At 49.0% G+C, this 18067-nt stretch overlaps 8 protein-coding genes across 8 annotated transcripts; 4 read left to right on the top strand and 4 right to left on the bottom strand.

Moving 5' to 3' along the window:
* The first annotated feature begins 126 nt into the window (after nucleotides 1-126).
* On the top strand, nucleotides 127-1501 carry F5147DRAFT_763584 (uncharacterized protein). Its single transcript, XM_041440649.1, has 2 exons — nucleotides 127-749; nucleotides 799-1501. The coding sequence occupies exons 1-2, from the start codon at nucleotides 203-205 to the stop codon at nucleotides 1422-1424; spliced, it is 1173 nt and encodes a 390-aa protein (XP_041288076.1). The 5' UTR covers nucleotides 127-202; the 3' UTR covers nucleotides 1425-1501.
* A 5-nt stretch (nucleotides 1502-1506) lies between these two features.
* F5147DRAFT_716898 (uncharacterized protein) lies at nucleotides 1507-1984 on the bottom strand. The gene is made up of 2 exons (XM_041438628.1): nucleotides 1614-1984; nucleotides 1507-1544 (listed from the first exon to the last, which is right to left on the bottom strand). Exon 1 carries the CDS (start codon nucleotides 1966-1968, stop codon nucleotides 1666-1668), a length of 303 nt encoding a protein of 100 aa, XP_041288075.1. The 5' UTR covers nucleotides 1969-1984; the 3' UTR covers nucleotides 1507-1544; nucleotides 1614-1665.
* Nucleotides 1985-4933: 2949 nt separating this feature from the next.
* Nucleotides 4934-5125, bottom strand: F5147DRAFT_584230 (uncharacterized protein; the record flags this gene model as incomplete). Its single annotated transcript, XM_041431782.1, has 1 exon — nucleotides 4934-5125. A coding segment is annotated over one exon (192 nt), but the record flags the coding sequence as incomplete, so codon positions are not given.
* Nucleotides 5126-5689: 564 nt separating this feature from the next.
* Nucleotides 5690-9191, top strand: F5147DRAFT_840012 (uncharacterized protein). The gene is made up of 3 exons (XM_041444265.1): nucleotides 5690-6153; nucleotides 6214-7180; nucleotides 7232-9191. Exons 1-3 carry the CDS (start codon nucleotides 5990-5992, stop codon nucleotides 9038-9040), a joined length of 2940 nt encoding a protein of 979 aa, XP_041288073.1. The 5' UTR covers nucleotides 5690-5989; the 3' UTR covers nucleotides 9041-9191.
* A 333-nt stretch (nucleotides 9192-9524) lies between these two features.
* On the top strand, nucleotides 9525-10796 carry F5147DRAFT_618481 (chaperonin 10-like protein). The gene is made up of 3 exons (XM_041432575.1): nucleotides 9525-9796; nucleotides 9849-10346; nucleotides 10406-10796. The coding sequence occupies exons 1-3, from the start codon at nucleotides 9558-9560 to the stop codon at nucleotides 10710-10712; spliced, it is 1044 nt and encodes a 347-aa protein (XP_041288072.1). The 5' UTR covers nucleotides 9525-9557; the 3' UTR covers nucleotides 10713-10796.
* A 279-nt stretch (nucleotides 10797-11075) lies between these two features.
* On the bottom strand, nucleotides 11076-13139 carry F5147DRAFT_716877 (histidine phosphatase superfamily). The gene is made up of 8 exons (XM_041438627.1): nucleotides 12946-13139; nucleotides 12567-12887; nucleotides 12383-12511; nucleotides 12325-12330; nucleotides 12126-12273; nucleotides 11906-12070; nucleotides 11684-11853; nucleotides 11076-11630 (listed from the first exon to the last, which is right to left on the bottom strand). The coding sequence occupies exons 1-8, from the start codon at nucleotides 13057-13059 to the stop codon at nucleotides 11331-11333; spliced, it is 1353 nt and encodes a 450-aa protein (XP_041288071.1). The 5' UTR covers nucleotides 13060-13139; the 3' UTR covers nucleotides 11076-11330.
* A 1191-nt stretch (nucleotides 13140-14330) lies between these two features.
* F5147DRAFT_716872 (Alpha/Beta hydrolase protein) lies at nucleotides 14331-16308 on the bottom strand. The gene is made up of 15 exons (XM_041438626.1): nucleotides 16140-16308; nucleotides 16056-16090; nucleotides 15912-15988; nucleotides 15803-15843; nucleotides 15649-15754; nucleotides 15567-15596; nucleotides 15473-15507; nucleotides 15389-15412; nucleotides 15277-15330; nucleotides 15097-15222; nucleotides 14968-15036; nucleotides 14879-14918; nucleotides 14777-14826; nucleotides 14678-14729; nucleotides 14331-14622 (listed from the first exon to the last, which is right to left on the bottom strand). The coding sequence occupies exons 1-15, from the start codon at nucleotides 16208-16210 to the stop codon at nucleotides 14479-14481; spliced, it is 954 nt and encodes a 317-aa protein (XP_041288070.1). The 5' UTR covers nucleotides 16211-16308; the 3' UTR covers nucleotides 14331-14478.
* Nucleotides 16309-16473: 165 nt separating this feature from the next.
* On the top strand, nucleotides 16474-17959 carry F5147DRAFT_716866 (CRAL TRIO domain-containing protein). The gene is made up of 4 exons (XM_041438625.1): nucleotides 16474-16783; nucleotides 16855-16995; nucleotides 17048-17208; nucleotides 17264-17959. The coding sequence occupies exons 1-4, from the start codon at nucleotides 16598-16600 to the stop codon at nucleotides 17802-17804; spliced, it is 1029 nt and encodes a 342-aa protein (XP_041288069.1). The 5' UTR covers nucleotides 16474-16597; the 3' UTR covers nucleotides 17805-17959.
* The last annotated feature ends 108 nt before the right edge of the window (nucleotides 17960-18067 follow it).

The raw sequence follows: 18067 nt of genomic DNA, 5'->3' as shown, positions 1-18067 counted from the left end.
TACAGTATAGATGAATCCGAGTCTTGCTACTTACTACAACCGTTGATTGAAATCAAATAAGTCAGGGTCACGTGCCAGCGCGCGTGTTGGAACGCGTCGTCGGAGTCGAACTGTAGGTCACATCAGCCCATATGACACATCAGATTGACGAATGGTTCACCACATTTGCACCACACTGGTCGACCAGATATAAGGCAAGCCCATGGTGCCTTTGTATGCTCTACAACGATTCGATCTTCACAATTGGGGCCGAGACAAAGAATTCCTCCCAGTTCAGGTTGAGGGGAAGCGATGCCATGAATTCAAAATCAAGGATGAAAAACTTGGAGAGGTGGATCTGCTGCTTCACACCAGTCACGATGAAAGAGTGACGCACTACGGTCTGCAAGGACGGGCCACCAATGTGGTTCCTATCACCAGCAAAACGCTCACGAAGAAATACGGTATCTTCCAGGATGGGATGGTGGTCAAGATTTTTTGGGGAGAGGCGAGTCGCACCAGCGAGCCGGACATCTTGAAGAAGGTTAAAGAGATTGCTGAGGCGCATGATACTGTCAAATACCCTATTCCCCAGCTGCTCTGGCACCATCAGTTCACGAATCTCACATCCGCCGTTCAAGAAGCGCTCGGCGTTCCTGGACCCACTACGGGAGGCCGCGTGCTCTATATTCTTGTATTCAGCAAGCTCCTCCCTATCACGAAGCTTCAGGGAAAAGAGCTTTTTGATGTCTGGCATCAGTGTATCTCATGTACGTGTTTCATCGAATTTATGTGTCTCCTTGTCGACATAGCATGCAGGCCACCTTACTCTTTGGAAGGAAGGGGTCTATCATCGAGATGTCAGCCCTGGAAATCTGATGTGGTACTGGAAAGACGGCAAGCAGATAGGCGTTTTGAACGACTACGATCTATCCTCGTTGGCGGATGACTCAGGTCCTCGCGGGAACGAGCGCACGGGCACGGTGCCGGCCATGGCGCTCGATCTTCTCATCGAAGAGGGTCAACGAGGTGAAGTCAAACACCTATATCGTCATGATGTGGAGTCGTTCATGTGGTGCTTCGCCTGGATTTCCTTGCGTTACAAAAGTGGAGTTCTTCTACCACGGAGATTGCGCCCCTTGGATGAATGGGCGACTTTAGGCGCTGTGGCATGTGGCAAGAAGAAGTATGTTTTTCAGGGCCGTCTGACAGCTTCCGCACCCTCCGAATCGGACATAGACGGAGTCACATGGGATTTCCTGGTGGACTGTTTTTTGGTGCTTAAAAGAGATGCCGACGAGCGATACTATTACTATCTTCGCCTTAAACGGTCGTTGAGCTCAGGAGAAGGCCAACAGTCCAACACCCAGGAGCCAGATCCCGATGCTTTTCTATCTAAATTTACAAGTTTAGAGGGTTGGGCTAAGCTAAGCAAACCTGAATGATTTTCTTTACTTTTTATCCTATACGCGGTTTCCAGTTGTAGATTCACAATGCAAGCAGTCGACCGTTCACTTGCCACAGAGAGTCGTGCGTAAAAGCTGGGAAGGGCTAAATGCCTCGAACCGGTGCGTTGTATATTGCCATCCATTCATTTGTGAACTCCAGGATTGTGCTGAAGTCACCCTTTTGCCTCGCAACGCAGCTTATGCTTCGATCATCTATACTGGGCAGTCCCATTGCGCATCATACTGCACGAGCGGTACTTGTGCAAGAGGTATCATGTATACGCTCTGCCTGCACGACCAACGGTTCGCGTACGGGTAGCTTTGCGATGAGCACCCTTCCTATTACCATACCTTCTCGAAGACCATTCTGACAGCGTGGTAGTTGTAGCAGTCCTGGATGGACGTATTGCAAGTTTCTTCCTTGGGTGAGAGCGAAGTGAAATCCCGACTTTGCAATAGTAGAGTGCGATATATTGACGATGCTTCTTGCGAGGCATGGGTCTAAAAGAAGGTATATTATGATGGAGCTTACCAGCTGCATCACAGAGAGATACGTGTATTTCGTGTCACTTAGCTTGGTAAATCGACGCTCACGTGTGGGCCGTAGTGCATTGCTTAGGGGCCCGGGCAGTACGAGACGGTGGCAGCAGGGTGACAATTTGGCGAGAGGCCTGGCAGACGGAGCTGTTTTGTGACCCCAAAACCTCGTCCCCTTGCCATGATCATAATTTCATATTCGTGACGGCTGTCTTCGGATCTGATTTCAACTCCTCTTAGCCCGATGCTCACTGAGACAGACGAGTGCGAGAAGGTACACGTAAGATCACTCAGTACTCAGGTTTGAACAGATCGGAGGACGAGAGTACCATATGTATGGCGCTGAGAGTAATCAACTAAAACCTGTCTGCCGCAACGCGGCTCGAGTCAACCACTCTATGTTTGTCCCCAACCAGACTCAATACCTCCATCCTTGTTGACATCTAAACTGGTGAGACTCGAATATTATTTAATCACACCAATTCATCATGCTCGGCCCGGGTTCAGACATAAGTATATTGTTTTATAACGTTAGCCACACCTATCTAGGCACGCTTCTAGCTGTTTCACGACTAAACAAAGATTTCAGAATTCCCGAAGGCGCTAGGATGTCCAGTGTGGCGTCGCGTCAGGCCACTGGCATAATGCTGGATGTCGGACTGTATATTCACTTTCATCCTGAAACACTTACCTCACCAAATCAAGACTGGGACAATCATTTCTCAATCTCACTTCGGCGGCCCAGCGCCGGATAACGGTATTATATCCGGTATAAACGATACGTTTACCAAGTCTTCACTCCAGTTTGCTCATCCTCCACTACCATGACCTTGATCTCAAATATTATCTTTTTAGGACCGTTCATCAAGACGAGTCGTGTCGACAGCTACTTTGCAGGTTCGTGGAGAACGAGTCTAATGATGGTGATGTGTCAATCTAACTTTGGCTGCGGTTTTGTAGTCGCCTCCGCTGTTGGGTTGATGTATGATTGGGGTGAGCACGACTGAGCATGAAAGGCACTGATACCCTCACGGCATTTCCAGCACTTACATTCGGTCAAGAGGTGGGTCGATGATATTACTGAAGCAGCCATCTGATTGAGAATGCTTTCATAGGTGGAATTGATCTGGGTGAGCACCAATAACATGACGTGAAAATGCAACTAATCATTCGCGGCAGAATAGACCTTGGTCCCTCATGACGGCATCGTATATAAGTGTATGTAGTTTGTGTTATCAGTGTGGCGGGCAAGTTGTATTGACTTGAAAGGATCCTAGGTGCGCTATGTTGGACTAATATATTCCGTGTATGTTGGGAAGGTTAAGCAATCAGTGTTGCGCTAATCTGTCATCTCTCATGATCAGCATCAGAGTATTGCGTATGTCTCTTTGCACACACTGTTTTTATTTCTTCTGACCGGCAACATACAGTGTTTATTCCAGCGACAGCTGCAGTGAGTATTCTGTTTCTATGCCTGCATTCCTGACCAATCATCTGCACTCCCATGTAGGGGTGAGTGAGCTTCTTGACCGAATTCTTAGTTCAACGTAATGATTGCCATAGCTGTGAGTTTTTATTCGGGCGTACGATCTTCCATAACGTTACTGAATTTATTAGGCCCTGGTTGGTACCTCGCACTAGATTGGATGTGTGTCATCACAAATGCTATACTGGGCAGTAAGCTGCGCTGTTCCGTGGTATTGAATTGACTGAAAACATTACACAAGTCATGATGATTGCTCGTTTACATGCCATGTATCAGCGATCCAGAAACGTGCTGACATTTCTTGTTGTCATCTTCCTGATTGTCAACGTCGCCAACGGAGTGCTCACGGGAATAATAATGAAGAATGTCTCAGGCGGTAAGTTTGATTGCAGGCGAAATACAGGTGCACCAGGCTCATTGACAAGTACCAGAGGTAGTCGTTCTCTCAGGCATGTATCAGTGCAACGTTAGCTTTGTAGGAGACAGTGTACTCTTGTATTCCATCACTTGGGTACTGGCCACTGTATGGGAGGTTGTCACACTGTGTTTCGCAGTCTGGATCGCTACGATACACTTCCGTGAATTACGGCGCTCATCAGCAGGGGTTTTTATCGAGGACTGTTTCACGGTGTTGATTAAAACTCATGTGCTTTACTTTGCGAGGTGAGCTCATGATGTGAATGTGATTCTCTTGACTGCTGAAGTTTTGCCGATACTAGCTTTATTCCCATTTCTTGCTTCAACCTTGCTTATCTGTCCCCGAAAACCCCAGTGGTATGCCAATCTTTCACTGAACTCTGCGTATGTGCACGATTCACCATCCTATAGGAACTATATTCCACGAAATGTCACATTTATATTGGTTTTCTTCAAATTTGCTCACTGGCGGGGAAGTTTGTGCTGGGACCGCGCCTGATCCTTGGCATTCGAGAGTATCACGCTAGGCTTGTGACCGACTCAGATGTAGCAACCGGCATGACTTCAATGGTTTTCAAGGAGTGCGTGTATGACGGGAAATGCTTGGCATGATTAACACTTGTTGGGACTGTGCAGAGAACGAGTGATCTTTTTTTTGGTATCCATGTTATAGGTACAGACAGAAATAATCTTCAATACATACCTGGGACACCTCGTTTTCGACCAACTCTCATGTCGGTATGTGCATTGCTGATACAGTTATGTCGCTTCTCAAAACACGATCCTTGGCCATGTCGTCGAGTGCTTTTTAATTCGCCATCCGCCTGACCTCCATCCGTGACCTCCGGCATCATGTCGGAGTCGCTCCCCTGGGCTCGCAGTACAGTAAGTGCATGGATCCTACAGGCTCGGAAATTCTACTGCGCATTATTCTGGACGAGTGGCATTTGTGCAATGATGCCATGTATGCGTTTCGCATGTGGCCAATAGTGGGCAGCTTTGCGACGAGCACCCTTCCCGTGATCGTACCTTCTCGAGGACCATTGATCGCTTTATGTTCGTATCGCTACTCTGGCATGGGGTTCAGATTGAATTTGACACCTAATAGGGTGGTGTTGATGATGCGGTAGATGCGGCAGTGGCGATCAGAGGTATTACGAGTGTCTTTTTTGGGTGAAAGTATGATTGTGAAATGAAATCCTGGCTTTGTCTTGCAGTGAGAGAAGGCGTTGTGTAGACGGTGTTTGTTAGCTATGGGTCTACTACGTGCGAGGGATGTTATGACGGACCAGAGGGCATTCCTTGCTTAGTATAGACTACTCAACAAAAGAAGACCGTCCGCGCGTGTTCAGCCGTCGCAAGAAACACGTCCCACTTTGGCACATGTATGTCCTATGACAAGCTACGTTCTACTTACCAACGAGTTCCAATGGTCTCGCAACGACGGTACTGCCCATTTGGAAGGCAAGTACCACGCTTTGTCGCCGCCGCGGATAGCATTGGCCCTGTTGTTTACGTCGCAGTGCTTCGAGAACGTGGTGATGACCAGCCTTCCTTGCTGTAAACATGCAGGGTGACTCTTCCTTAACAAAGCAAAAAAGGCTGTTTGAGCGTGCACGAGCTTCACATCACAAGAACAAATAAATGCCCAGCTGAAAGTCAAACAATGAGTTGTGGTAACTGGTTCCAGTGGTCGGACCGTCAGCCAACAACGGTTGTCATATAACTGTTCCATTGTGAATACGGCCAGATTTCGAGCTTTTGTCTACGTCGCGACGCTTTGCCAGTGGGACAAGCAAAGTCATTGTACTATATAGGGAATGGATAGTGTACAAAGAAGAGTAAACAAGTGTGATTTGAGGAGCACGCTTCGGTCGCGTTTTATGTTTAATGCCGCCACGGAACGCTCTTGAAACAACATCTTCATCATCCTCGTTTTTAACGTGCTAACTGATAAAAGTTGCAGATTTTTTACCTGCACCCAAACTCATTTCAATTACTAGGTTGGCACTAATCGCAACACGCCAACCGAGTTACGCTTAACCGCACTGTGGAAACGTGTTTGGAGCGTGCTCTTAATCAAGGTTAACACGCCTCGAAGCAGCCTCGCACGGGCTTACATATGTCATTCGCGGGCACACCTCTCGGTCAAGGCAGACGTCTAGATCACCACACATTCCTCAACAAGACAAATCTTGCTAAAGTTCACAATAATCCATCTGCTAGACCCGTCAATCCTCCCCCAAGTCCACCGCGTTCAATAACAACAACCTCGTACGCGTACGGGTAAGCACTATCATATCACATCTTATAACAGTACCCTCATCATATATTCACATACGCCAGAGCCCCAACAGCAGGCTCCAAATCACCGAATAAACCCACATCATCTGCATCCACGGCTGACGCAGCAGACGACGAGACAGCTCTCGTTCGCTACGCCCGCCTAAAGCGCGAGCGGTCACTTCAGCAGTCCCAACCAGCGCTCGCTCCCGAGACGTGGAGCGTAAAGGACACTTCTGTTAACATTGCAAGCGCATTCAATCAAGCCGCTTCTACATTACTCGAGATGAATTCCAGCAATCCCAATAACGCATGGGCCTCTGGATCCCAAACAAACCTCAACGTACCTCGAAGCACATCCGTCGACTATGAGAAAGAGACCCACTCTACCAGCAGTCGCCGACTAGCAGCACCTTCGAATCGTCTTTCACAGCGCAATATGCGCAAGACTCTCTCAAAGCAGGACTCCAATATGACCCATGTGTCCGACTCCGAAGGCGAAGACAATCAAGAGTCCCAAGAACGTGACCGCAGTGCTCGCGGGAAGAGTCCCTTTGAGCAGGTCGTCGACGTTTCTAAGCGCGCCCTGTCCGCAACTTCCTTTTACATGCGTCCCCGCTCAACCGAGCCAGCGGATATCTCAGCTGCCAATACAACAACAAATGGCAGAGACTCCAGTTATGACTACGCATCAGAGGAGCAAGAGTATCAAGAGACAATGCGGCAAAAGCTAGCTCGTGAGCAACAAGAGCAGTCCGCTTCCAAGAGGCCCGCACTCAGCCACAAGCGGAACCGGATGTCTGCTGATAACAAGGCGTATCAGCCCTCACAATCCGATATGGAAGGAGACTCCGACGATGTTTCCGACGACGGGCGGAAAAGAAAAAGAAAAGTCAAGAAAAAGGATTTAGGTGGAGGTCCTCTGACGACGCTGCCAGTGGCAGGCTATGACAAGCGACGGAAGAAGAAGAGGGGCAGCAAGACTAATGTTGAGGGTGAAGAAGACGACAGTAGTAGCGGAAGTGAGCAGGTAAGGGTGAAGATATCTGATTTCGGCTTTTTTGCTCATTATCTTTCATAGCGCTCTTCGGCTCAGCATGGGTCAGCCACCCGCTCTGTGCCTCCGCCTTCAAGGTCCTCGATACCTCGCGGATCTGTCCCTCTCCATTCCGATGATCCAACTGACCTCGAAGTGGGGCTTGACTCCATTCCTGAGATGGATGAGCCTCCAGTTGTGGACGGCTTCTCCAACACATCTGACATGCCATCACGATCATTCTCGGTCGGAGGTCTCTTGGGCCTGGCTGTGAACCGTATCGTACGGCTCCTTCTGGGTATCTTCGCTTGGGCCATACGCATTACCACTCTCCTGTCCCTCATTCTTGGCCGCATATTTGGGTCGATATTCGACATCATCTTCATGCGTCCAGCCTCCTTTTTCTCACGTATCAAGGCGGGACCATTCATCACCCTTGCTAGATACCTTTTCGTCGCTGCTGCTCTCTATGCCACTTGGCATCAGTTCTACGAGCCCATCCTTCATATGCTACCCATTCGCTCACCACAGCGCCAATATTACGCACCTGACACGCCGATCACGAACCTCGATGAACTCAGTGCTAGGCTTCAAAATATCGAAGTTGCTCTGTCTGGTCTTTCCCTTGACCAACAACGCGCTCGTGCGCAGCAAGATCTCGAGGCTCGTGCACATGGAGACGTCGTCAACCGAATTTTTGCTCTCGAGGCGCGCATTCGTGACGAGGCCAAGCGTATTTCCGACACTGAAGTTCATCTCAAATCATCTTCGAGTCAAGGTCTCGTTGACCTTAGACGGGAAGTTGAAGCCCTGCATTCTCAGCTAAGTGCTGTGGAACATGCGCCCAGGGAGACTGCGATTACAATGCCATCTCCTGTCAACGACGAAGAGGCACGGGCTAAGTTGAGAATTCTGGAGGAGCGGCTTGGAAGCATCGAGGGTGGCGTAAAGGACGCCCTGGAGCAAGCCAAAAACGCTGCCCGTGCTCCAGTCAACGAACCCGCTGGCCCAGCTTGGTGGTCCAAACTGGCATCCACTGTTGGCACCGGTGCTGGTCTTACCATCAAGTCCGCGGATGGCTCTGATGTCACTTCGCTTATCTCCCAGCTCGTCGACAACGCCGTTGCGCGGTATGGGACTCAGGATATTATTTCCCGTCCTGATTTCGCGCTCCATTCGGGTGGTGCACGTCCGATTCCCCATCTTACGAGTGGTACGCTTGAGTTGCGGCCAAGCACACTGCGAGGGCAGATCCTGGGTCTTATTACTGGGCATGGGTATGAAGTCGGCCGATCACCAATAACCGCTTTGCATCAGGATTTGCATAGCGGGAACTGCTGGCCCATGGCCGGGCCTTACGGTCAATTGGGCGTGATGCTGGCCTTCCCTACTATCATCTCTGATATCACCATTGACCACGTTGCCAAGGAAGTCGCGTTCGATCTTAGCACGGCTCCAAAAGACATGGAGGTATGGGCCCAAGTAGAGGGCAAGGATAATCTAGAAAAAGTTGCAGCATGGCGCGCAGAACAAGCTGCGCGACGAGAGGCTGCAAATGAGGCTGGTGAAACTGTCTCTGAAGCGGATCTTGAGGACGACTATCCGGCTACGCTTCCCAGTGACGTTTCGTTCATCCGCCTTGCATCGTTCACTTATGATATTCACGCGCCTTCAAACATCCAAACCTTCCCCGTGCGCCAAGAAGTCCGCGATCTCTCTCTGGATTTCGGTATCGTGGCGCTTGTGATGAAAAATAACTGGGGCAAAGACGGGTATACGTGTTTGTACCGCTTCCGCGTACACGGTGAACGCCCTGGGGGTGGCTCATTACCGTTCCCTACTGAAAACTCATGACAGTGATGACTTAGAAGTGAGCGATTGTGGTGTACATATGATATAATCGGTCTTTTATTTTATTTTGGAGTCGTTGCTTGTGCTATGGTTACTATTTTATCTCTTTTATTTGTCGTATGGTCTACGTTGAAATCAACGCATTTCCCGAGTATCTGGTTTCTCGTCGTCAGTGAACACAAATCTTCTCCCGATAAACCGGGTACTTGATTTTTGGTGCACGTGACCTTGACGCGCCCTTTCACGCGTCATGGAAGTTCATGCTTCTTCCGATTCCCCTGCAGAGTGAAATGATCGTTATCACAACAGCCTCGGAGTCTAAGACTCGTACTTGTACTCAAAAAATAGTTAAAAAACCGACGTCTACGTTTGAAGTCGGCCTGGCTCAAGCTCTTGAATACCATTAGAGTCATGAGTCAGCACCCCTGATCAGATATAAGACCCCCGCTGGCTTAATGTCTCCTCTCTCTTTCATCCCGCCATTTCAATTCATCGCTTCTTCATAACTTGAACATACACCATGACAGGCATGACAGATGAAGGTATCGATATCACTGTCTTCAAAGGTTCCCCCAGCGGGAAGATCGTTGCGTCAACAACCCACAAAGACGGTCTCAAACCTGACGAGGTCCTCCTCAAAATCACTCACGCCGGCCTTTGTGGCACAGATCTACACTACAAGACATCTGATATGGTTCTCAGCCATGAGGGTGTCGGCATCGTGCAGCAGGTTGGTCCCGAGGTCACCAACTTCAAAACGTATGCACCTTCTTTAAAATTCCAGAGAGTCGGAAATTAACGCCATAAGCAGAGGCGATCGTGCTGGCTGGGGATACTTGCATAACTCCTGTGGGCACTGTGACGAGTGCCTCAGTGGAAACGAAATATTCTGCTCAGAACGTGCAATGTACGGGTTCTCCGACTTCGACCAAGGCGGGTTCGCCTCGCACGCTATCTGGAAAGCTGGCTTCCTCTTCCATATCCCCGATGAAATTTCTTCTTCCGAAGCAGCTCCTCTTATGTGCGCCGGCGCGACCGTTTTCAACGCTATGCACCTCTATGGTATGATACCTACCGATCGGGTAGGTATTATCGGCGTCGGAGGCCTCGGTCATCTCGCCATCCAGTTCGCTGCGAAAATGGGCTGCCAGGTCGTGGTGTTCTCCGGAACAGAGGGTAAAGAGGTTGAGGCGAAGCAACTCGGCGCAAGTGAGTTCTACTACGTGACGAAGAACATGCAGGCGCTCGAGATAGGGGCACCCCTCAAACACCTCTTTGTCACAACATCCCAGCAGCCCGACTGGAATTGGTGTGTGCCTTCTGTGATTTTGTGACTGTATCGTTTGATAAGTGTCGTATCATTTGCAGCTACCTCAATACTCTCGCACCACATGCCAAGATATACCCGCTCACTGTGTCCGCTGACGCCCTCACCCTGCCGTATATGCAGCTTGTCGTTAATGGCATCACGCTCCAGGGCAGCATCTGCCCCTCGCGTGGAACGCATGTCAAGATGCTACGGTTTGCAGCACTTCACCACATCAAACCCATCATCGAGGAGTTCCCATTGACTGAGGATGGTATAAAGGAAGCGATACATAAGCTTGAAATTGGAGAAGTGAGGTACCGTGCGGTTTTGGTCGCTGAGAATGACATCGCTGGTAAGTCAAAGTGACGGCTTCGATTCGAAAGTGTACATTGTGTGTCACCAGTGTGTATGAGTATTCAAAACTTCACCTATCATATGTCCTGAAAATAATTTCCTTCCGTGATCGATGACATGCATCCTGCAAAATACTACTTGACATGAGCGTTCGGATAGGACTACGCCATAATAGCAAGGTTGCGGGTTGCGCTAAACGATGTCCAGGTTTTGTACATGTTGAGCGGTGAATCAGCAGAAGTTCCAGAACAGCCGTCGTTGGATTCCCTGCGATCCGATGGGTCACCTTGGTTTTATATCATCAGTTCACAATGTCATAGCAAAGATCCGAGAAAATGCGTGAAATTTCAAAGCTATGGGAATCCAGTCTGATAATAAATTATACAGCAGTCATATTGCAAACGAGAAGAAACAAAGTGGCAAGAGTCCATGAAGCAATGCAATGTGGTCCAAGTACCAATCAAACAAGAAACCCACCCCACTGAAGTACGTAGTGCAGATATTTTTCAACCCCTCCGACTCCTGCTAACCGACGTTCACAAGGGAAGGCGTTGCTTCTCGTTCATGGAGACGGACTGAGCGACGACGTTCTGTCATGAACAAGAGGAAATGAAAGTTTGTCGGTACGATTCAGAAAGGCGCGATGCCAGGACCGACGTTGAAAACGGTTCCATAATTGGGATGCTGGCTCTGAGGTAGGTGCGAGTGACTCACCTCGTCGTCAGCAAGGCGGATGCGAGTGCTCTGAGCCTTGGCACGGGCGTTCTTGACGAATTTGAAGAGAGTAAACATGCCGAGGAGGAACACAGCAGCGAGAATGGCAAAGACAGTGCTGGAGGTCGCGTTCTGGGAACCAATGTGGAACAAGTCATCCTGAAGACCTGAGGTGCAAGCAGCGGCCCATTGTTTCTGGCTGGTAATAGCGTAGTTCTGGAACAGTGGCATTAAGAAGAGCAAACTCAAAAACTAGCGTAGGTGCTTGCCCTGATCTTGTAGATGAATTCCGTTGCAGAAATGTCAGCCTTGTGGCTGAAAGCGTGATAGGTCTCGAAGTCGCCGTTGGTACCGTTCTTGAACTTGATCCTGACGAAGTCACGGTCTTCAGGGGGAGGTCCGCGACGGAGCTCGAAGGCAAGAGCAGAAGCGTAGTTCGCTGTAGTCTTTGCGTTAATCGGCTGGATGCATTAAAATGAGGTCATACGCACGGATAGCAGCAAGCCCAGGGTTCTCGTTGGTCATCTCAAGCATGTGGAACAGGGAGATAAAAGGCTGGTAGGAGGTCTCAATGAGGAGGAACTGCAGAGGGTCGCCATTGAATGCAATCCGTTGGAGGGATTCCAAGACCGTGTGGAGGACTGTGCGGCCAGCCACTGAACAACAACAAGATTAGTAATGGACAGCGTACATGAATCGAAATCGGCTCACAGTTACCAATACCACCAACATCCTTGTCCGAGAAGATGGCGTTCTCGTGGTAGTCAGCCAAACCACGAGCCTGCTCAACCAAGGTGGGGGGAAGACGATGAGCATATGTCTTGTTGTGAGAGAGCTCGGTCGAGACGTAGTCGTAAATCTAGAAAAAGTTCAACCCAACATTAGCAATCCAGGTTACATGGCGACACACATTCCACTAAATCAGAGGTAATCAGCATATGTATCAACAAATGAATGGTGTAACCCACAGCATTCTCAAGACTAGCAGAGCGGCCGAAAACGTAATCCCTGACAGCACCGAAGAAAGGACCAGCAGCATGTGCAGTCGCCTTGAACTCAGGAGACGAGTAAACATTGGAAATGTGTTGCTCGAAAGCCTGCAGGTCAAGGTGAGATTGCAGTTCTCCAGGTTTGAACTTTTGTATTGCTTACAGGACAGTCGGTCCATGGCTCAAGGGACCTGTCGTTGAAGGGCTCGACAGTCTCGATGGGAACGTATTGGTAACCACCAAGGGGGGCAATGACGGTGGTCCCATTGGCAAGAACAATACTGTTGGCAGGGTTGGGAGGGAAAAGACCCTGGAGGAGGGCGATAGCGGAGTCAAAGATCACGGTACCCTCACCGCCAGCCTTGACATGGACGTGGACCTCATGGGTGTCCACCAGGTCGGTTTTCAATTTCGCGATATATGAAGGAGAACCCGGGGACATGTAGGTCGAGCGAAGGAAGGTTCCGAGCTGGTGAGACTCGGCCTGTGGTAAGGCTGCATCAGCTAGGGAAGTTACGGGCTGCGTAGTATCAGGGACTTACAGCACCAAGGGCAGTGCTTTCGGTGTAGGAGCTCTCGTAGGTCTTAGGGTCTTGGTAGTACTCTGTGCGGTCACCATTACGGGCGATGACAAGAACACCAAGAACGTCAGTCATGTTGGTATTGAAAGTAGCTAGTCGGTGAGGGTTGAAGAGCTAGAGAGGAGCGTTGTTCTGTTGAGACAGTTGGAATCCTCGTCCTTAAATCATGGTAGAAGCCAGCCGCTGCGCTTGTATGCCTTGCACTTGTGTGAGCGACGAGTCTAGATCACATTAGGTGAGCAAGGAGAAGGCCTGGAAAACGCAAGGAGGAAACAGCACGGAGTCAATACATAGAAGCTCGCGGAGAGTATGTTCTGTAAATTGAAAAGTACATGCGTACACTTGCTTCCTGACGGCAGGGCCGGAGTGAGCAAGCTCAAAACTCGAAAAAGTTCTCCTATGCGGGTGAAGAGGTCCCCGTCCTACTGGAATGACACGATCAGTATCATGCCAAGATCATGGCCTCAGCGTAGATAATGTGCTTTTTCGGGGCAATAGCCATGTGAGGATCATGGATAGGTCAGCCTTAAGGGTGATTGATTCTGATGGGGCGCAAGCCAAATGAAACTCCGTTTACTGTTTTGGGTAGAGCATGACGGACAGCCTGTAACATGATCTCGAGGCATGTCGTATTTGCAGTGAATGGGTAGAAAACTCAGGTAGTCGCCCCTTACTGATGTGACCGGGATTAAGAGCAGATTGCGCTGTACGTTACAAACGCAATCTGAATTGGTAGAAAGGACCCAGGTCAAAAAATGTTGTATGGTTAGCTTTTTTCCATTGCGAGCCAACATCCAAAATACTAGAGATGGGGTATATTGTGCGGAAGATTCATGTTTGACGTTGAGAAGATGGAGGTGAGATCAAGATGTCCGGTACAGCGTAGGGCAGTGTCGATTTAATCAGGACGGCTTAGTGGCATGCCGCAGAGGTTGCGTACAAGAGAAAAGTTCTTGCCAAGTTTCACGCGCAAGATATTCCGGATCCGGGTGACCTCGTCTAGTGTTCACATGGGCGGTACAGTTGGATACTAGTAGAACCCGTCAAGCATGACTCCTCGGAACGCTCATGTTCAACCGTCTCCAAGAGGCGTGCCCTCGCAGCTCCTCGCAGCTTAATGGTTTCTGGTCCAAGTCGCTTCCAAGAGGCGTGTTGACCAGGGCGGGAGAGATGAAAAAAATTAATACAGTACACCAAGGTGATCCGTGTCTTGCAATCCAGCATGTTTCACGTGATCACGTGATACAACATCGACGACATCGGCCACGATGACAAGCACGGTCACGGCGACAACTCACACAACGATCATGGCCACGATAATAAACGATCGTTAAACTTGCCGACAGTTTCTTGCACGCACTTGTATACTTATTGCTATGTATTCCAAACAATGTGTAATGCTACTGCATACAACTTAAAGCTCCATATCTTTAGTATCTTACACAATTCATCTCAAAATTCAGGATCTTTCTTCTGATCATAGACCTCGTGTTACTACAAACCCTTGGAAGCCATGATATCAGCTGCCTCTACAAGCTTCTTCTCGATGCCAGGCTCGCGCGAAGAGTGTCCTGCATCTGGGATGATGTGCAGAGTAATTTCTGGCCAGGTTCGTTTCAAAGCCCAAGCAGTAGTCGCCTGGTCCAAGCGTGTTTAGTAAGGGCGTCTCTGAAAACATGAAAAATCTGCATACGGGGCATACAACATCGTATCTTCCTTGAACCACGATAGTTGGAATGTGACGGCTAGGGACAGTGAGAGGGGATCGAGGACGCGCGTAGAATACACGTACATCTTATCGATTTCCTGCTTCTCAAGCAATTGACCATTACGCATGAAGCCCTGCACAGTTGCCACTATAAATCACAATCGAGCCAATTCTTAACAGACAAACCTCATTGACGAAATAATGGTTTTCGATCCGAGCAAATGCGCTGAATGTTAATTCAGCGGAAAATAGAATTCGCCACCGAGTCCACGTACTTTGCGAAGTCATCTTTTTCCGCTTCGGCGACAGCATCCGCACTTACGATCAACCTTGATGTAGCCATCCTTGTAACATGATGTCAGCAACGAGCATAGTACCAACGGAGTGGAGGGTATTCTACTTACTCCCACTTCGCCCACGCCTTTGCAGCGGCCAGTCTGATATTTGCGTCTGGAGAGTTCAAGCGGCTGTGATACGCCTTCATCATGTCGTGCTGTTCAGCCTCTGGAATTGGGGCAAGGTATTCTTCCCTATACAACTAGGTCACCCGACGATGAAGGTTCGTCGCTACTATGTTAAATTACCATTGTTCGGGGAAAAGATGGGAAGCGCCATCCTGATAGAAGAATCGCAGTTCGCTGGAAGAGGTAGGAAGTGGTCAACATGCTCTACTTTAGCTTATCGAGAAATGCATACCTTTGTCTTAGCGTGAAGATTCCACTTTGAAAGAATTGGTTGTTTAGAACTGCCTGGCATGTAACCAACATCACCGAGGCTCACCGGAGTACGAGGGACTTGACTCTGTCTGGATGTGCCTATGTAACGAATTGACTGCTCAGACAAGATATTGTATAGAAGGAACCAGATCACAGACCTGGGCGTATGTAAGGGAGAGCGTAGAGCCCTGTACATCTCCATCAGTGATGAAGTCTAGAAGAAAATGCACTAACACAAACCCAGCTACCACCAAATACGTGCCATTTCGTGACATGCAGTTTCTGCCGAAGGACCTCGATGTCCTTTACGAGGTCCCACGTTGTATTGTTCTCTAATTCCGCGCTCCTACGCAATTTCATGCAGGAGCGATGTCAAAGAATTGACGGGACTTACGGAGTGGACTTTCCTGCACCCCGTTGATCAAATAGCACGATCTACAACATCGAGAGAGTACAATTCATATTAATAGGAAGATGCCCTCTATCAAATGACTGTTGCTTACCTTGTATTTCTCGGGGTTAAAGAACTGTCTGTCCTTCGGATCTGTTCCACCTCCTGGACCCCCGTGGAGAAAGACAACTAGTCAACAGTTAATAACCTCGATCTGGAGTTTCTGAACTGCATGAAATATCATCAGAGCACATACCTGGATCGCCTTCCTTGTTTCCACTCACTTCATAACTTCCGATCGATTATCATCGATGTTGCAATAGATGATCAGAAGACATACTAAAGCTGATGTTTATCTGAATTCGCGCCCTGGAAAAAACCAGACTCGTAGGCCTTGATGGGAGGATACATTGCTGCAGGTTTCGACAAAGTGGTGGACGAAGATGTAGACTGTGAGCACAACTTGAAGGTGGGAGACAGTGTTATCCTTACGGTAATCGGCCTAAAACTCCTGGGAGTACTCAGTAGATAAGCTGGATGACGCCGGCTTTGCAGTAACACCTGATCGATGATCATGAGGCCATCTGAAATTACACGAGCCGCGCGAAATTCAAATGTGCTCACAAGTGAGAAGCGCTCTTAGACTTGACGGTTGGCAGTGCTTATTATCATCATGGGCTCCCGAAAAAGCTCGCGATCACAAAACTAATTAATTATGTCACAACTCAGGTTTCAAGCTATTCAACTACCATCAAAGATACCTAGGATACCTCAAGACGGCTCTGTTCGACGTCTGCAATGTCGATTCACATCCCCCTCCCTATCCCAACTCACCCAGACGAGGCTTCGTCACCACCAGCACTTTCGGAGAAGGAGCAGGCTTTATATAACGTTGTCCTCGAACACTTCTCTGCTGCAGATTATACGATTCCAGATATCAACCAGGAGAAGGCCGCACTAGTAGTGGATGAAAAGTTTTGGCTAGTCAGTGCACCTTCTCATCACTCTTCAATTTCGTGTAATTGGTTGACCAGTGTTATCCTGACCGATGATAGTCATACGAATGTCTGCTGAGATACCTACGTGCCACGAAGTGGGATTCGAATCAGGCCATCAAGCGCTTGGAAGACACGCTAAAATGGAGACGTGATTTTGGGATTTACGATACCATCACGCCTCAACATGTCGAACCAGAGGTATGAGGGCACGAATTCCCTCAATCTCACTCGTTTAATATAATTAATGAAGGCAACCACTGGCAAAGAGTTCCTCTTTGGTTATGATACTCGGGGTCGACCTGCCCTCTACATGTGCCCCTCAAAGCAGAATACTGAGGAGTCACCACGTCAAATCCATTATACTGTCTGGATGCTTGAACGCGGCATCGACCTTATGGGTCCAGGTGTTGAGTAGGTGCCCTTCCTACCCCATCGCCTTTTTGAAATTTATTCCGGCACTATCTAGGACCCTTGCGTTGATGATAGATTATGCGGATAAAGCCAAAAACCCCTCAATCGGCACGGCTCGCACAGTGCTCAACATTCTCCAGACACACTATCCAGAACGTCTCGGTCTTGCACTCATTGCACATCTTCCCTGGCTTTTACACGCATTCTATAAACTAATAACGCCGTTTATTGATCCCCTCACTCGGCTGAAGATGGTATTCAACCCCGTCATCACCAAAAATGGTCTTTTTCGGACAGCTGTGGATGCTGAAGCCTGGAGTGCCAATAGTGAATCACGGGTGTTTGAGCCGGACCAGCTTGTGCAGGAGGGTTGGAATGGCTCCCAACCGTTTGTCTACTCCCATGCCGTTTACTGGGAAGCGTTAGTGAAGCTATGTGAGGAGAGGCGGTCTAGGATGGTTGCGGCGTGGCATTGTATTGGGGGGAAGGTCGGTACTAAGGAGTGGGAAGTTAAAATTGCTGTTAGGGACGAGGCGATGAACGTGCAGGTAGATGCAGAAAACGTGCTGGCGAAGAATGGCCAGTTACAGTCCTGAGGGGACAGTAAACACTATTGCCTGTTTGCTGTTCTTTTCTGACGCGCTAATCTCAACTAAATCTATAAATTTCGATGGAGCATGGAGCCGTGGATGAAAATGTACGCACGTGACAGGACAAGTCAGCTATCTTTATCACTGGCCTTGAGCGCTGAGCACGCACTCCTGATCATACGGCAACTTGGACGTACATGGAAATTCCACAGGTTGAACCGTTCGATAGCGTTCTCAATCCGGGCTTCGGCTCCGCTTGACGCTCCCGA

This window comes from Suillus discolor, assembly GCF_016758755.1.
Source record: "Suillus discolor strain FC423 chromosome Unknown F5147scaffold_71, whole genome shotgun sequence".
NCBI classification, from domain to species: Eukaryota; Fungi; Basidiomycota; class Agaricomycetes; order Boletales; family Suillaceae; genus Suillus; species Suillus discolor.
This window is presented reverse-complemented; position numbering and strand designations above follow the sequence as displayed.

Excerpts from the sequence above, each read along its gene's own strand:
- F5147DRAFT_763584 (XM_041440649.1), top strand. The coding sequence starts at position 203 with ATGGTGCCTTTGTATGCTCTACAACGATTCGATCTTCACAATTGGGGC. Across the intron at positions 750-798 it reads CTGGCATCAGTGTATCTCAT|GCCACCTTACTCTTTGGAAG; the intron begins GTACGTGTTTCA and ends CATAGCATGCAG.
- F5147DRAFT_840012 (XM_041444265.1), top strand. The coding sequence starts at position 5,990 with ATGTCATTCGCGGGCACACCTCTCGGTCAAGGCAGACGTCTAGATCAC. Across the intron at positions 6,154-6,213 it reads ACAACCTCGTACGCGTACGG|AGCCCCAACAGCAGGCTCCA; the intron begins GTAAGCACTATC and ends CACATACGCCAG. Across the intron at positions 7,181-7,231 it reads GTAGTAGCGGAAGTGAGCAG|CGCTCTTCGGCTCAGCATGG; the intron begins GTAAGGGTGAAG and ends TATCTTTCATAG.
- F5147DRAFT_716872 (XM_041438626.1), bottom strand. The coding sequence starts at position 16,210 with ATGTATCCTCCCATCAAGGCCTACGAGTCTGGTTTTTTCCAGGGCGCG. Across the intron at positions 15,755-15,802 it reads GGTGCAGGAAAGTCCACTCC|GAGCGCGGAATTAGAGAACA; the intron begins GTAAGTCCCGTC and ends GAAATTGCGTAG. Across the intron at positions 14,919-14,967 it reads GAAAAAGATGACTTCGCAAA|CGCATTTGCTCGGATCGAAA; the intron begins GTACGTGGACTC and ends ATTAACATTCAG.
- F5147DRAFT_618481 (XM_041432575.1), top strand. The coding sequence starts at position 9,558 with ATGACAGGCATGACAGATGAAGGTATCGATATCACTGTCTTCAAAGGT. Across the intron at positions 9,797-9,848 it reads GAGGTCACCAACTTCAAAAC|AGGCGATCGTGCTGGCTGGG; the intron begins GTATGCACCTTC and ends CGCCATAAGCAG. Across the intron at positions 10,347-10,405 it reads CAGCAGCCCGACTGGAATTG|CTACCTCAATACTCTCGCAC; the intron begins GTGTGTGCCTTC and ends TATCATTTGCAG.
- F5147DRAFT_716898 (XM_041438628.1), bottom strand. The coding sequence starts at position 1,968 with ATGCAGCTGGTAAGCTCCATCATAATATACCTTCTTTTAGACCCATGC.
- F5147DRAFT_716866 (XM_041438625.1), top strand. The coding sequence starts at position 16,598 with ATGTCGATTCACATCCCCCTCCCTATCCCAACTCACCCAGACGAGGCT. Across the intron at positions 16,784-16,854 it reads TGGATGAAAAGTTTTGGCTA|TCATACGAATGTCTGCTGAG; the intron begins GTCAGTGCACCT and ends GACCGATGATAG. Across the intron at positions 16,996-17,047 it reads CTCAACATGTCGAACCAGAG|GCAACCACTGGCAAAGAGTT; the intron begins GTATGAGGGCAC and ends TAATTAATGAAG.
- F5147DRAFT_716877 (XM_041438627.1), bottom strand. The coding sequence starts at position 13,059 with ATGACTGACGTTCTTGGTGTTCTTGTCATCGCCCGTAATGGTGACCGC. Across the intron at positions 12,888-12,945 it reads AAAGCACTGCCCTTGGTGCT|GCCGAGTCTCACCAGCTCGG; the intron begins GTAAGTCCCTGA and ends GCCTTACCACAG. Across the intron at positions 11,631-11,683 it reads AATTCATCTACAAGATCAGG|AACTACGCTATTACCAGCCA; the intron begins GCAAGCACCTAC and ends CCACTGTTCCAG.